General features: G+C 38.1%; 1 protein-coding gene across 8 annotated transcripts in view; it reads left to right on the forward strand.

Annotated features, from left to right (window-relative positions):
* Positions 1–14,965, forward strand: part of TFCP2 (transcription factor CP2) — a 56,988-nt gene extending 42,023 nt beyond the window's left edge. For 3 of the 8 annotated variants that reach the window (XM_087442397.1, XM_087442399.1, XM_087442400.1), the window contains 10 exons: positions 291–401; positions 740–828; positions 2,657–2,705; positions 3,089–3,182; positions 4,091–4,181; positions 5,975–6,099; positions 6,504–6,646; positions 11,483–11,545; positions 13,036–13,087; positions 13,461–14,965. In XM_087442397.1, the coding sequence (XP_087298523.1) occupies positions 291–401; positions 740–828; positions 2,657–2,705; positions 3,089–3,182; positions 4,091–4,181; positions 5,975–6,099; positions 6,504–6,646; positions 11,483–11,545; positions 13,036–13,087; positions 13,461–13,498 (855 nt within the window). In that variant the 3' untranslated portion in view covers positions 13,499–14,965. The remainder of the gene's footprint in view (positions 1–290; positions 402–739; positions 829–2,656; positions 2,706–3,088; positions 3,183–4,090; positions 4,182–5,974; positions 6,100–6,503; positions 6,647–11,482; positions 11,546–13,035; positions 13,088–13,460) is intronic. The other 5 variants (XM_014786464.2, XM_004429031.3, XM_014786465.2 and 2 more) reach the window with 3 other exon arrangements.
* Positions 14,966–15,536: the final 571 nt, after the last annotated feature.

Here is a 15,536-nt window from a genome sequence, read left to right on the forward strand (position 1 = left end):
CTTTGAAACATAAATAGGAATTGTTGATGAATTGTTTTGAGGCTTGCTTTTTTCACTTAACTGTGTGCTTTAGAGATCTTTCCATGTCAATAGCTGTAGATCTTATTCTTTTTCAACTCCATCAAACATTTAAATTTCCTATTTTCAGACTTAGATGCAATGATGCACTTGTTTTTACATCATTATACATCCATCTTCACTTCATGTGTGACTCTTGAAGTTTTTATAAGTAATATTGTTGGGTCAAAGGGTCAGTACTTGAGTTTAAAACAAAATATTTTTCATTTCAGCCCAAAGGTGCAGACAGAAAGCAAAAAACAGATAGGGAGAAAATGGAGAAACGGACACCTCATGAAAAGGAGAAATATCAACCTTCCTATGAGACAACTATACTCACAGAGGTAAAAGGATTTCTTTTGGTGACAATTTCAGTGAGTACTTTTTAGTCTTAAAAGAAAAATCCAATCATTTTGCAATGTATACATATATCAAATCGTTATGTTGTACACCTACAGCTAATACAATGTTAAATGTCAATTATATCTCAATTAAAAAAAATAAAACCATCACTTCCAGCCTGGTCAGAACTTACTTGTCCTGTGTCTATTCTCTCTTACCTGTGGGGGCCTCGGAGGAATTAAGATTTACTAATTAAGATGTGCTATTCAAGTAACAATGTTTTGGTGGCACACTAGAGTCAAATGCACTTTTGAGTATCTAAGTTGTCCTTTGTTTTTAGTGTTCTCCATGGCCCGAGATAACATATGTCAATAACTCCCCATCACCTGGCTTCAACAGTTCCCACAGCAGTTTTTCTCTTGGGGAAGGGTAAGTCTGGGAAATGAAATCAGCTTGTGTTTGTCCTAAATATGTATTCTTTCATTATTTTTCCATAAACAAGATCTTTCCAAATCAGTAAGTTCTTCTATTTGGTCAGTCTTTGATGGATTTATATGTTAACTGAGGTTTGGATTCTCTTCAGAAGAACTGAGAGAGTTTTATATAGCCCTTTCTCTTCTTCTTCTTCTTTTTTTTCTCCCATTAGAAGATAGCTTTTATGGTAAGTTTATAGTGATTCAAGGACTGATTTTCTAGGCTTTTCACTTCTCCTTGTTACTGCTCATCTTGTGTTATTTCACTTCCTGATAATACTTTCACCAGTGAGTGGTCATGGGGAATTGAAACACAGTTGTACAAACACTAAAAATCTGTTTTGTTACTTGTTAAGAATGATCCTGACACCTAATTATTATGAATCTTTGATAATTGGGGAAAGAAGGTTGAAGGTGATAGCTAAAATGAAGTTTTGGAATTATCTATGGGATGCATTTAATCTTGCCTTATTGGTTTTCACCATGAGAGATAATTGAAAGTTGGTACAGATGCCTACTCCAGTTAAAATAAGTTGTCTTATAGTCTTAGCATTTAACACGTATTCCACATAGGCCATATTGAAATTTGAAATAGTTAAGCTACTAAATTTGTGAGTACATTGTTTGGTTGTAATGTTTGTTTTTGAACTTATGTAGGCTCTATGTTCAACCTACTTCTAAAAGTATTTAATCAAGGTAACTTAAATATTCAAAATGTAATCATTAAGAATAAAAATAGGTAGAAGTTGTAGAAGGAATAGATAACTAGGCCCTGAGATAAGTTAATTATTACATTTGAATACTGAAGTTGAATTTTGTAGCTAAGTCAAAAAAGGAAGTAGAAGAAGAAGAAGAAGATCTTTTTTGAAGAAAAATCTCTTACCATTCATACGGGATTATGCAGTCTACTTATAGGCAATTTTAAATAATATACAGCATTTAAGAGTTGTGTTTTTAAAATTTTTGTCTTCTCTTTGTTATTACTTCATTATTAGGCTCAAATTTTTCTCCCATAAAAACTGTAAGCATTAGGGAAGAGGGACAATCTGTAGAGCAAAAGGAAGTGTAAGGAAAAACCAAGGGTGTGGAGATAGCCCTTGGATCACAAATCAGACAGCACCAATTTCTGAGGCTGCTTTAAAAATAATTATTAAGTGTTTTTCCTTATAAAAATGTGTGATCACATTGCGTTACATAATTTTCTTCTAATATTTTTCCTGTATATGTTTGTGTGTATATTTATATATTTAATATAGTAGTAATATATTGATTACTTTTAAATTCTGATATTTTTAGTTTCCATTCTAATAAATTTCTTATGTTAAATGTTCTTTATGCCATAATGTATCTAATCAGTCCCAACTTATTGAAATGTTGGGTTTTTTTCAATTTCCCTAATAATAAAAAATGTTACAGAGGCAAGCAAATAAACACCTCTAAGTATCTGATTTTCAGAGTCATTGAACCTGATATCTGAGAATCAAATTTTTCCTCTCAAATGACTTTTCTTTATAATAATAGCTATGCAAAATAAAACCAGCTGTCTTGTAGGGGGGGAAATGTTGCAAATGGCATAGTTCCCTGCCCCTCTCCACCCCTCGCCCAAATTCTTTTTGTTAAAGTAACATAATAGAAGTATTGGGTCCAAGAGTAAGAATGTTTTATGAGAGAGCATGGATTCCTTTAAATCTCTAGCGTAAGACTCATGATAAGGATGAAGAATGAGATGATGAACCCTAGTATGTGTCATGTACCCATCCTTGCATTTTTAAATGTTTTTTTAGAAATGGTTCACCAAATCACCAGCCAGAGCCGCCCCCTCCAGTCACAGATGTAAGTCTAAAGTTAAATGTCAGTTATTTGCAATGTCTAATAATACTTTGATGACTGTATCAACTTTTAGGGAATATTATTCATTTATTCATTAAACAAATATTTATTGAATTTTGATAATGAACCAGATACTATGCTAGGGACTGGAGATATGAAACAAGTAATGCAGGACTCTTGCATTTAAGGAGCTTACAGTCTAGTTGGAAAGATAAGGATGGAATTCCATGGGGATCTTGTATGGTTAGAGAAAGAAGACTGATGTGATATAAACAACTTCCAAGCAAACAAGGTGTGCTGAGTGTGGGTGTGTTTGGCTATGTGTTACCTAATGATGTAACAGATGGATCTATTTAGTTACCAAAAAAATGCTTTCTCTCTTTCAGAACCTCTTGCCAACAACCACACCTCAGGAAGCTCAGCAGTGGTTGCATCGAAACCGTTTTTCCACATTCACAAGGCTTTTTACAAACTTCTCAGGTTAAATTTGCTTGTCCTTTTGTTTTCCCCAGCACAAAATATTCCTTTACATTCTAGGGCCTCCTGGTATCCATGTGAGGTTTTCTCTCTCTCTCTCAGTGTGTGTGTGTGTGTGTGTGTGTGTGTGTGTGTGATCTTAGTGCATTTTTCTGATTAAATGAATTTCATTGAGCCCTTCAGACTTTCTCACCAGCTGCTGCATCTGTGCTGTGAAATACTTAAAAAGAAAGACTTCTTAGTTTAAACTCGCTTTAATTTTAAAATATTTATTCTGTACAACACTTTTTAAAATGTGTATTCCATACAGTATTTTATCAAGGGGCATATGCAGGTAGTCTGAAATTTTCCCCTTGATATCACTATATTGTATTTTGTTTGCACCTTCTACTTTTATTTAGCACCTCTGTGTACCAGGTGTGGTAGGAATACACAAATGGATAAGGCATACTTCCTGATCATTCATCATCTAGTATCAAAAAAATAAACCAACAAATTAAAATAAAACCCTGAAAAAAGGTAAATAAATAGTTATGATACAGTAGGTAAGTGTGTACAAAGTGAGGCATTTGTGGAAGGGTCTGGGGTTATGGAATGTGTGACGCGTGAGGTAAATCTTGGGGGATGAGGAGGGGTCCGTTGGTCAGACAGTGGAAGGATATTTCAGGCAGGAGAACAGCTTGCTCATTAGACATCGTCAGTATGATGAAAGCACGGGGTTAAATGGAGAAGTTAATTGCGTGGGAATTGAGGTCGGAGAGGAAGCAGGGGCCAGGTCTTGGAGAGCCTTATATACCATGCAAAAGGTTATGGACTGTAATATACTAGTAATGAATTGTCCTTGTAACAGAGCCCATTTTAATAGTCATTAACCAAGAGAATCTTTGCCTTTATCACCCATTTTATTCCAGGGGCAGATTTATTGAAACTAACTAGAGATGATGTGATCCAAATCTGTGGCCCTGCAGATGGAATCAGACTTTTTAATGCATTAAAAGGCCGGTATGTAATTAGTGTTAAAATATCTGTGAGGTTGGATTTCAGATGGATTTGGATTCAGGAACTCTTCACAGTACTCTTTTGCACAGCTAAATACATCTTGTCAAAACATCCTTTTTGAATGAATGCCAGCTATGTACCAAATAAACAAAGATGGAAAATATCTTTTCCTATGCTTGATCCAAGGAATTCCCCATGATATCCCATTTTTCATTTCCAGGTAGCTTTTTCATTTAATAAATATTCATTTATCTCTATTATGAGCCAGGTACTACTGTAGGCTCTGGGGATAGATTGGTGAGCAAAACAGACAAGGTACCTATTATCATGGAGTTTACTTTCTAATGCAGAGAGAGGTAGAGATATGAACAATAAGTATTTTGGATAGTGATAAGTACTCCGAAGGGAAACAAAACAAACAAATAAATAAAAACAGGGTTGTGCCCTATAGAGTATCCAGAATATGGTCAGGAAAGACCTCTCTGAGGAGGGGATATTTAAACTGAATTATGAGAAGGATGGAAGCTATGGGGTCATGTGAGGGAAGAGTGTTCTAGGCAGAAGAAATAACAGGTACAAAGTCCCTGAGTCAGTTTCAACTGGAGAAGACGTCATTCTTAAGTTTGGGTAGGAATTTCTTAAGTGTCTGCTTAAAAATATTAACTTGTTATACAGAGTAATTTGTAGTTCCTATGTGGGATTTACCATTTTAAATAGGTAATGGTAATGTTAATGGAAAAAAGGTACAGGTTTATACCACAGAACCAAATCATTGACTAACTAATGAAACAGATAGTGAAGTATTTGTGTTTGGGTACATTACAAGAGATATTGTATCTCTTGGTTGGCTGTAATCTAGGAAAATTTTAAATAAAGAGGTGAAATTCAGGGGTTGATGACTTGGGGAAAAAATAATGGATCTTTCATTTTTTCATGTATTATCCAAAGAGCATTTAGACATAGGAAGGAATAAGATGATCTGATCAAGAGGTAATTGAATATCATTGTCTAAGAAGTAAGTACAGAATGAAGGCTTAGGCTATTTAGGAGAAGGTAACAAGGGCAGTAAGATTCTCCAGTTTACTATATTGGTGCTTTTAAGTAAAAGGTATACCTTAAACCTGACCCATAAAACAGTAGCTCACATATTTTGAATATTTCTAACCTTTACATCAAAGGTCACAAACTCAAATGACTACAAAGGCCACATGTCAATGAGTGACAGTCAAGTCTGGGGTGAACTGAGGAATGCATGCAACATGCAAGAAGACCAGCTGACTGTTTTCTTGTAAGAATGAGGGCCTTGGGGCCAGCCCCATGGCTTAGCGGTTAAGTGCTCACGCTCTGCTGCTGGCGGCCCGGGTTCGGATCCCAGGCGCGCACCAACACACTGCTTCTCCGGCCATGCTGAGGCCGCGTCCCACATACAGCAACTAGAAGGATGTGCAGCTATGACGTACAACTATCTACTGGGGCTTGGGGGGGAAAATAAATAAATAAATAAAATCTTAAAAAAAAAAAAAAGAATGAGGGCCTTGGATTGCCAGACTGATTTTTCAAGAAAAGCCAAAAATTCAGAGGTTTATATGCTACCCTCTGTTGGAATAAATTCAGATTAGAAAAATAACACACACACCAATGAGGAGCTAATAAAACATAGCAAATGAGCTGCATTGGCCCATGGGCTGCCAGTTTTCAACCCCTGCTCTATAGTATTAATGTAGACACACAAGTTCTCCCTTAAAATGTGCTTACATGAAAAATGTAAGACTAACACTCATTTTGTTCCTCCTTAGGATGGTGCGCCCAAGGCTAACCATTTATGTTTGTCAGGAGTCCTTGCAGCTGAGGGAGCAGCAGCAACAGCAGCAGCAACAGCAGCAGAAGCATGAGGATGGAGACTCAAATGGCTCTTTCTTTGGTAGGTCGTTCTGGACTGGCCAGGACAGATATGGAGAAAGGTGCAGAGATGACTTATGAGCGTGTGTGATGGGAATTTATCAAACAGCAGATTCAGCATTTACTAGAAATAATGGCAATTGCTAACATTCATCGAGTTCCTCATATGTGCCAGGCTTTAATTTTTACCACTAGTATCTCCTCTTTGCAGATTTTATTGTTATTGCCGACATTTAGATGAGGAAAATGAGGCTTAGGGATGTTAAATAACTTGCCTCAGGTCACACAGCTAGCAACTGGCTGAGCCAGGATTTGAACTCCAGCAGTCGGACTCTGAGTCCAGAATAGTGGGCATTCCTAGTGATCAGATTACCTTTAAGAGCAGAGAAACTTTGTACTGACGCCATTGCTCTCTCCCTTTTGCAGTGTACCATGCCATCTATCTCGAAGAACTGACAGCTGTGGAACTGACAGAAAAAATTGCTCAGCTTTTCAGCATTTCCCCTCGCCAGATCAGCCAGATCTACAAGCAGGGGCCAACAGGAATCCATGTGCTCATTAGTGATGAGGTGGATTTTCAGTGCAGCTGAATTACCAGAGGACAGTTGATGTGTCAGGGCGTGTGACAGGAGCAAGAGCAGTTCTATTGGGGCAGAGTGCTCTGTTTTCTAGATCAGAGGTTTTCAAACGTTTTTGCTTGCTTGCTTCCTAAAATAATTCTTAAAAACCATGTATCCACTTGCACATTTTTAGGCTGACTTAAAATTTTTTAAGTTTAAATAGTTGCAAAAGATGTTGTTTCTGGGCATCTGACATTTAAAGACATTTAAAGACATTTAAAGACTTCGCTATTCTAACTGTATTCCATGTAACCTAGATACAGGGGTGATTTAATACTACCATCATCTGTTTAAAAAAATACATGAATATACTTTTCTTTAAAGAATTTTTATATCATTTCTTTGTTTCCTTGAACTCATATTTCCATTCACTTCTCCTGTAGAATTTTATCTTACCATAACCTATTTTTACGCTCAAACATGTTTTATTAATTATCCTATCATATCCCTCCCCCCCTCCCCCCGCCCCGTTTGAGGAAGACTAGCCCTGAGCTAACATCCCTGCCAATCCTCCTCTATTTTGTATGTGAGATGCCTCCACAGCATTAGTTCCATGCCCGGGATCCAAACCCACGAACCCGGGCTGCCAAAGCAGAGCATGCGGAACTTGAACCATTCGGCCATGGGGCCGGCACTACCCTACCATATTTCTTTGAAACAAAAATTTGTTTCAGTAAAAATTATTTCTTCTGAATAGAATTATCATCATAATTATACAATCATTTAAAACAACAAATGTATTATGTTTTATTAATTATTAAACATTAAGAGAAAAACTTATTAGAAGTGCATCTGTTAATGAGATGAATGGGATTGTTTGATTCCCTACCATCATCTCTGTACACAATTAATTCATCTGTAGATGAGTACTGCCTATTGATTGCTAGAATGAAGTAGAGTTCAGTATCAATTCCATCCTGCTTTTTTCCTCTAGATATAAAGTGTTGTGGAACCTGATTCACATAACTTGCTAGACAGGAATGGATGGAGTTTTGGGGAATCTTTTTTTTTTTATTGTGAAATTTTTGTTGTACATTATTGTTTGTCAGTCACCATATAAATGCATCCCTTCACCCCTTGTGCCCACCGCCCACCCCTCTAGCCCCTGGTAGCCACCAAACAGTTCTATCTGTCCGTGTGTTGGTTTATCTTCCACGTATGAGTGAAATCACGCAGTGTTTGTCTTTCTCTTTCTGGCTTATTTTGCTTAATGTAATACCCTCCAGGTCCATCCATGTTGGAAATGGGAAAATTTTGTCTTTTTTTATGGCTGAGTAGTACTCCATGGTATATATACCACATCTTCTTTATCCACTCATCAGTTGAGGGACAGTAATGCTGTGATGAACATGGGGTGCATAAGCCTCTTTGGATTGTTGATTTCGGGTTCATTGGGTAGATACCCAGTCGTGAGATAGCTGGATCATAAGGTATTTCTATTTTTAATTTTTTGAGGAATCTCCATACTGTTTTCCGTAGAGGCTATGCCAGTTGGCATTCCCACCAGCAGTGGATTAGGGTTTCCATTTCTCCACAGCCTCTCCAGCATTTATTGTTTTTTGTTTTGGTGATTATAGCCATTCTAACGGGTGTAAGATGATATCTTAGTGTGGTTTTGATTTGCATTTCCCTGATGATTAGTGATGTTGAGCATCTTTTATGTGCCTTTTGGCTATCTGTATGTCTTCTTTGGAGAAGTATCTGTTCATTTCCTCGGCCCATTTTTTTTGTGAGGAAGACTAGCCCTGAGCTAACATCTGATGCCAGTCCTCCTCTTTTTGCTGAGGAAGATTGGCCCTGGGCCAACATCCATGCCCATCTTCCTCTACTTTACATGGGACACTGGCACAGCATGGCTTGACAAGCAGTGCATCGGTGCGCACCGGGGATCCGAACCTTCGAACCCCAGGCCGCCGAAGTGGAGGGCACGCACTTAACTGCTGCGCCACCAAGCCAGCCCCCGCTCTGCCCATTTTTTGATCAGCTTGTTTGTTTTTTTGTTCTTCAGTTGCGTGAGTTTCTTATATATTATGGAGATTAATTCCTTGTCAGATATATGGTTTATATTTTTTCCCAGCTGGTAGTTGCCTGTTCATTTTGATCCTAGTTTCATTTGCCTTGTAGAAGCTCTTTAATCTGATGAAGTCCCACTTGTTTATTTTTTCTTTTGTTTCCCTTGTCCGAGTAGACATGGCATTCAAAAAGATCCCTTCATGGCCGATGACGAATAGTGTACTGCCTATGTTTTCTTCCAGGAGTTTTATAGTTTCAGGTCTCACCTTCAGGTCTTGGATCCATTTTGAGTTAATTTTTGTGTATGGCGAAAGAAGATGGTCTACTTTCATTCTTTTGCAAATGGCTGTCCAGTTTTCCCAGCACCATTTATTGAAGAAACTTTCCTTTCTCCATTGTAGGTTCTTAGCTCCTTTGTCAAAGATTAGCTGCTGGTAGATGTGAGGTTTTATTTCTGGGCTTTCAATTCTGTTCCATTGATCTGTGTGTCTGTTTTTGTACCAGTACCATGCTGTTTTAATTACTGTCACTTTGTAGTATGTTTTGAAGTCAGGGATTGTGATGCCTCCAGCTTTGTTCTTTTTTCTCAGGATTGCTTTATTTATTTATTTTTTGTGTGTGAGGAAGATCAGCCTTGAGCTAACATCCATGCCAGTCCTCCTCTTTTTGCTGAGGAAGACTGGCCCTGAGCTAACAACCATGCCGATCTTCCTCCAGTTTATGTGGGATGCCGCCACAGCATGGCCTGACAAGCAGTGCGTCGGTGTGTGCCCGGGATCCGAACCCAGGCCGCAAGCAGCGGAGTGTGAGCGCTTAACTGCTACGCCACGGGGCCGGCCCCTCTCAGGATTGCTTTAGCTATTTGGGGTCTTTTGTTGCCCCATATGAATTTTAGTATTCTTTGTTCTATTTCCTTGAAGAATGCCCCTGGGATTCTGATTGGGATTGCATTGAATCTGTGGATTGCTTTAGGTAGTATGGACATTTTAACTGTGTTTATTCTTCCAATCCAAGTGCATGGAATATTTTTCCATTTCTTTATGTGATCATTGATTTCTTTCAATAATGTCTTACAGTTTTCATTGTATAGGTCTTTCACTTCCTTGGTTAAATTTATTCCTAGATATTTTATTCTTTTTGTTGCAATTGTAAATGGGATTTTCTTCTTGAGTTGTCTTTCTGTTAGTTCATTGTTGGTATATAGAAATGCAAATGATTTCTGTAAGTTGATTTTGTACCCTGCAACTTTGCTGTAGTTGTTGATTATTTCTGATCGTTTTCCAGTGGATTCTTTAGGGTTTTCTATATATAAGATCATGTCATCTGCAAACAGCAAGAGTTTCACTTCTTCGTTGCCCATTTGGATTCCTTTTATTCCTTTTTCTTGCCTAATTGCTCTGGCTGGAACCTCCAGTACTGTGTTGAATAAGCGTGGCGACAGTGGGCACCCTTGCCTTGTTCCTGTTTTCAGAGGGATGGCTTTCAGTTTTTCCCTGTTGAGAATGATGATGGCTGTGGGTTTGTCATATGTGGCTTTTATTATGTTAAGGTACTTTCCTCCTATACCCATTTTGTTGAGAGTTTTTATCATAAATCGATGTTGGATCTTGTCAAATGCCCTCTCTGTGTCTATTGAGATGATTATATGGTTTTTATTCCTCATTTTGTTAATGTGGTATATCACATTGATTAATTTGCAGATGCTGAACCATCCCTGTGTCCCTGGTATAAATCCCACTTGATCATGGTGTATGATCTTTTTAATGTATTGCTGTATTCGGTTGGCCAATATTTTGTTGAGGATTTCTGCATCTGTGTTCATCAGGGATATTGGTCTGTAGTTTTCCTTCTTAGTATTGTCTTTGTCTAACTTTGGTATCAGAGTGACATTGGCCTCATAGAATGTGTTGGGAAGTGTTCCATCTTCCTCTGTTTTTTGGAATAGTTTGAGAAGGATAGGTATTAAATCTTCTTTGAATGTTTGGTAAAATTCTCCAGAGAAGCAATCTGGTCTTGGACTTTTATTTTTTGGGAGGTTTTTGATTACTGTTTCAATCTCTTTACTTGTGATTGGGCTATTCAGGTTCTCTGTTTCTTCTTGATTCAGTTTTGGGAGGTTATATGAGTCTAAGGATTTATCCATTGCTTCTAGATTGTCTGATTTGTTGGCATATAGTTTTTCATAGTATTCTCTTATACTCTTTTATTTTTATTTATTTATTTTTTTGTAAGGAAGATCAGCCCTGAGCTAACATCCATGCCAATGCTCCTCTTTTTGCTGAGGAAGACTGGCCCTGAGCTAACATCTGTGCCGATCTTCCTCCACTTTATGTGGGACGCTGCCACAGCATGGCCTGACAAGCGGTGCATCAGTGTGCACCTGGGATCCAAACCTGGGCCACCAGCAGCAGAGCGCATGCACTTAACCGCTATACCACGGGGCTGGCCCCTCTTATACTCTTTTATATTTCTGTGTTATCTGTTGTAATTTCTCCTTTTTCATTTCTAATTTTATTTATTTGAGCCCTCTCTCTTTTTTTTTTGGTGAGTCTGGCTAAGGGTTTGTCAGTTTTGTTTATCTTCTCAAAGAACCAGCTCTTAGTTTCATTGATCCTTTCTACTGTTTTTTTAAATTTCATTTTCATTTATTTCTGCTCTGATTTTTATTATTTCCCTCCTTCTGCTGACTTTAGACTTTGTTTGTTCTTCTTTTTCTAATTCTGTTAGGCGCAGTTTGAGGTTGCTTATTTGGGCTTTTTCTTGTTTGTTAAGGTGGGCCTATATTGCTATGAGTTTCCCTCTCAGGACCACTTTTGCTGCATCCCATATGAGTTGGTATGGTGTATTTCATTTTCATTTGTCTCCATATATGATTTTATTTCTCTTTTAATTTCATTGATGATCCATTGGTTGTTTAGTAGCATGTTGTTGAGTCTCCACAGCGTTATCACTTTCCCGGTTTTTTTCTTGTAGTTGATTTCTAGCTTCATGGCATTATGGTCAGAAAAGATGCTTGTTATGATTTCCATCTTTTTTTTGGTGAGGAAGATCAGCCCTGAGCTAACATCCATGCCAACCCTCCTCTTTTTGCTGAGAAAGGCTGGCCTTGAGCTAACATCCGTGCTGATCTTCCTCCACTTTATGTGGGACACCGCCACAGCATGGCCTGACAAGCGGCGCGTGGGTGTGTGTCTGGGATCCAAACCCGGGCCACCAGCAGTGGAGCACGTGCACTTAACCGCTATGCCACGGGGCCGGCCCCTGATTTCAATCTTCTTAAATTTATATAAGCATGCCTTGTTTCCCAGCATATAGTCTATTCTTGAGAATGTTCCATGCGCCTTTGAGAAGAATGTATAATCTGCTGTGTTTGAATGGAGTGCTCTGTATATATCTATTAAGTCCATCTCATCAAGTTTTTCGTTGGATCGAGTTTTGTTATAACAGCATCACTGGATTTTTCTGAACTTCTGAGTTATGTGCCAAAAATTACACAGTGATGTTATAAAACGTTATGTTGAATCACCTGTCATTTGACATTTTGTGATTAGGTCACTCTTCAGTTCTGGTGAAAGGAAAGAATTGGCCCCATGTGACTCACACAAGAGCTTGTTACCTTGTCAGTAGAGTTCACATTTGCAGTTACACTTTAGCAACCTGGAGGCTTTTATACCTGGGGCAGTGCATCCTGGTAGGATTTCAGGAGGGTGAAACTCATGCCTTTATTTTCTAAAATGGGAAAAGGGAGTTTGAGAAGGGAAAGTGGGAAAGGAAAACTGGAGAGGTTGTCAGGCAGTTTTAGGAAAGAATACATATGGAAGTTGAAGACCTAGAAGTCAGTTCTCCCATATGGGCCTATCCGTGTCTGTGTACCCCTTGGAAAGTCTTGGAGTTAACCCAGGAAAATGCATACTATAATTTTAAGATCACTGTTTTAGACTGCTTAGCTTTTAAAACTTAAAAACTAAACAGGGGAGGGCCGGCCCTGTGGCTTGGTGGTTAAGTGCGCGCGCTGCGATGCTGGTGACCCGGGTTCGGATCCCGGGTGCGCATCAAGGCACCACTTCTCCGTTCATCCTGGGGCCGAGTCCCACATGCAGCGACTGGAAGGATGTGCAGCTACGACACACAGCTATCCACTGGGGCTTTGGGGGGAAAAATTTTTTAAAATAAATAAAATCTTTAGAAAAAAAACTAAACAGGGGAGAAAACAAAACAAAGGATTATTTTTCACTTAAATCTAATATAATAAAAAGCCACATAGTCAAAATACATGCAGCAAATCAGAATTTTTAGTAATTAGCAAATTTTCTTGCTTTTTTCAGATGATACAGAACTTTCAGGAAGAAGCCTGTTTTATTCTGGACACAATGAAAGGTAAAATAGTAAGATAAATGTTTCTCTCTAAGGAGTTTAAGCACTTTTTCCATACTTTACTTCTTTGACGAGAGAGGGAAAGTATCAACTACCAAATTTGAGGTAGAGAAAGGGATATTATTTTCAAAGTAGACAAAAAATAAGTGATGACTTTCTGCCATTCTCTTCTACCTTCCATGGACAAATGAGGAAACTGAGGCATGTTGTTTTATAATGCATATTTATTATAAGTATTGTGATAATTAATAAGTATACTGCCCTTTGTCCTGCTTTGTTTTTTTTCCTTCTCAGAAGAACCTTATATTTTTTTCCTCCTACCATATTTTATAGGTGACTAAAGATTATTCTTTTTTTTTTTTTTTTTTTTTTACAGCAGAAACCAATGATAGCTATCACATCATATTGAAGTAGGTGTGGGGCTTTCCATGCTCAGTGGCTGCTGCTTCCTTCACCTCTTGGAAACTCCCTCCTGCAGAGGGTCTCGCATGGAGATTTGAGAGTCTGCAGGAACCTGACCCATCTGACTGTGTGTGGAGGAGTCCAGGCCATGGAGGCAGAATCCCGGCCATCTGTGTTGGCCTAAGCTCTTGTGGCACACACAGATTACGGCCCAACATGCATTTCTGCAGCTATTTCTTAGTTAAAATTTCTGGACCCTGTTGTTGTTGAATATCAGTAGAAACTCCACATCAGTTAGGGAATATGTAGGGCATAATGATGATGAGAATTGTGTGATGTTTAATGGAAAGATGTTAAATTTTGTGATATGGAGCCATGTAATTTTTTTCTAATATAAAAAGTGTACATCTATATTCATAAGACTAGATCCTCAGTCTTTTTTGCATCAAACATACTGGCTTTTTGCCACAATTGGCCCCTGAAAACCTCATCAAAGAGGAGAAATACAGAGATAGAATAGAATTTTTCTTGTGGTCCCCCTGTACTATTATGACTAATAGTAATTTTAGCTAACATTTATTTATTGAGCATTTACTTGTGCCTGGCAGTGTGATAAATTCTTTAAATAGATTATCTTATTTAAATCCTCTAAATAATTCTATATGAAGTAGGTAATAATGATCCCTAACTGAAGATAAGGAATGGAGACATACAGTGGCTAAGTAGCTTGCTCAGTCACAGGCAGCTAGCAGGTAGTGATGCTGAAATCCAAACGCAGGCAGTCTGGCTCTCATCCGCCATCCGTTCCTGCCCGCCTTGCAGTGCCCTGCGCCTGCCGTCCTTTCTCACTGTGGCGCTCCTGGCGAATAGGACATGACACTGAGTGAGAACCGAGGAAGCAGCCACCGAGAGGGACAGACCGCACGTAAATAATGGTGAACAGACCAAGACCTACAAAAAATGAAAACATAGATGCTTTTTAAGCATCATCAGTTATCAGATTCACAGAATTTGAGGTGGTGAAAACTAGGTATTATCTGAATGACCAAATTTACTGTTCTTCAATGACCTTCTCAAACTGTTTATTAATGAATTAGGCTAACCCCTGCTTTCTCTTTCCTCTCTCTGCATCTTCTCCTGGGATAGGAATTCCTTTTACTCATGTAGTGTTCTTTTATATAAGCTTTATAAGAACTTCATTCCGATCTCATTCACATTCTTAGCATAAATTTTTGTTCTTCCTTAAAAGAATGATTGTGTGTGTGTGTGTGTGTGTGCGTGTGTGACTATGGGTCTTCTTTTTTCACATGTAAAGTTTTATCCAGAAATCCCTTTACACATTATGTTGCGGTGAAAAAAGATAATGTTGAAAGATTCTGTATTGGATTTGGATCTGTGTGTGTGTTTTTAAAGCATTTGATAAAGTTTAAATGTTTTTATACAGAGATTTTTGTTCATTAAAATCAACCTACAATATGGTCTGATTTGTTTTGGTTTGAAACAAATTGAAAACTTTGAAACTGGAAAAATAAGTCAAATGACTTGTTTAAAACTGACCTGGGCAACTTGGCGTATTTTACCAAAATACTTTTTTAGTGAATGATTATCAGATGTCCCCTTTTTGGGGGGGACATTTCTAGTTGTACTAAGTTCCTAGGACTTGTTCTTGACTTCAGGCAAGTGGGCTGTCTCCCCAGCAGGCTGCTATTTTTTTTACCCCCTATTCTGTCTGTTAGGTTAGGAGGGTTGGACTAGATGACTTTTAAGGTCCCTTCTAAATCTGACTCTGTGACTCTTGTTCACTGCGAATGATACACAGAATTCTGTTAATATATTTCCTATAAATTTACACTGAGTAATTTTTACTTGGAGTTGGGGGTTTTTTTAGGGTAGTCTTCAAATTTATAGAAATTAATTTATACAAGTTTGTAAGCACAGATCCTTAAATTAACCAGAAAATCTCTTAGGCTTTCTTTAGCTCCAAAATATATTTATAGTGCCAATACTATATAATTGGTAAGAATTGGTATAGTGATAGAACACTGTGATC

This window comes from Ceratotherium simum, chromosome 17 (assembly GCF_057802395.1).
Source record: "Ceratotherium simum simum isolate JZ-2026a chromosome 17, ASM5780239v1, whole genome shotgun sequence".
Taxonomy (NCBI): Eukaryota; Metazoa; Chordata; class Mammalia; order Perissodactyla; family Rhinocerotidae; genus Ceratotherium; species Ceratotherium simum.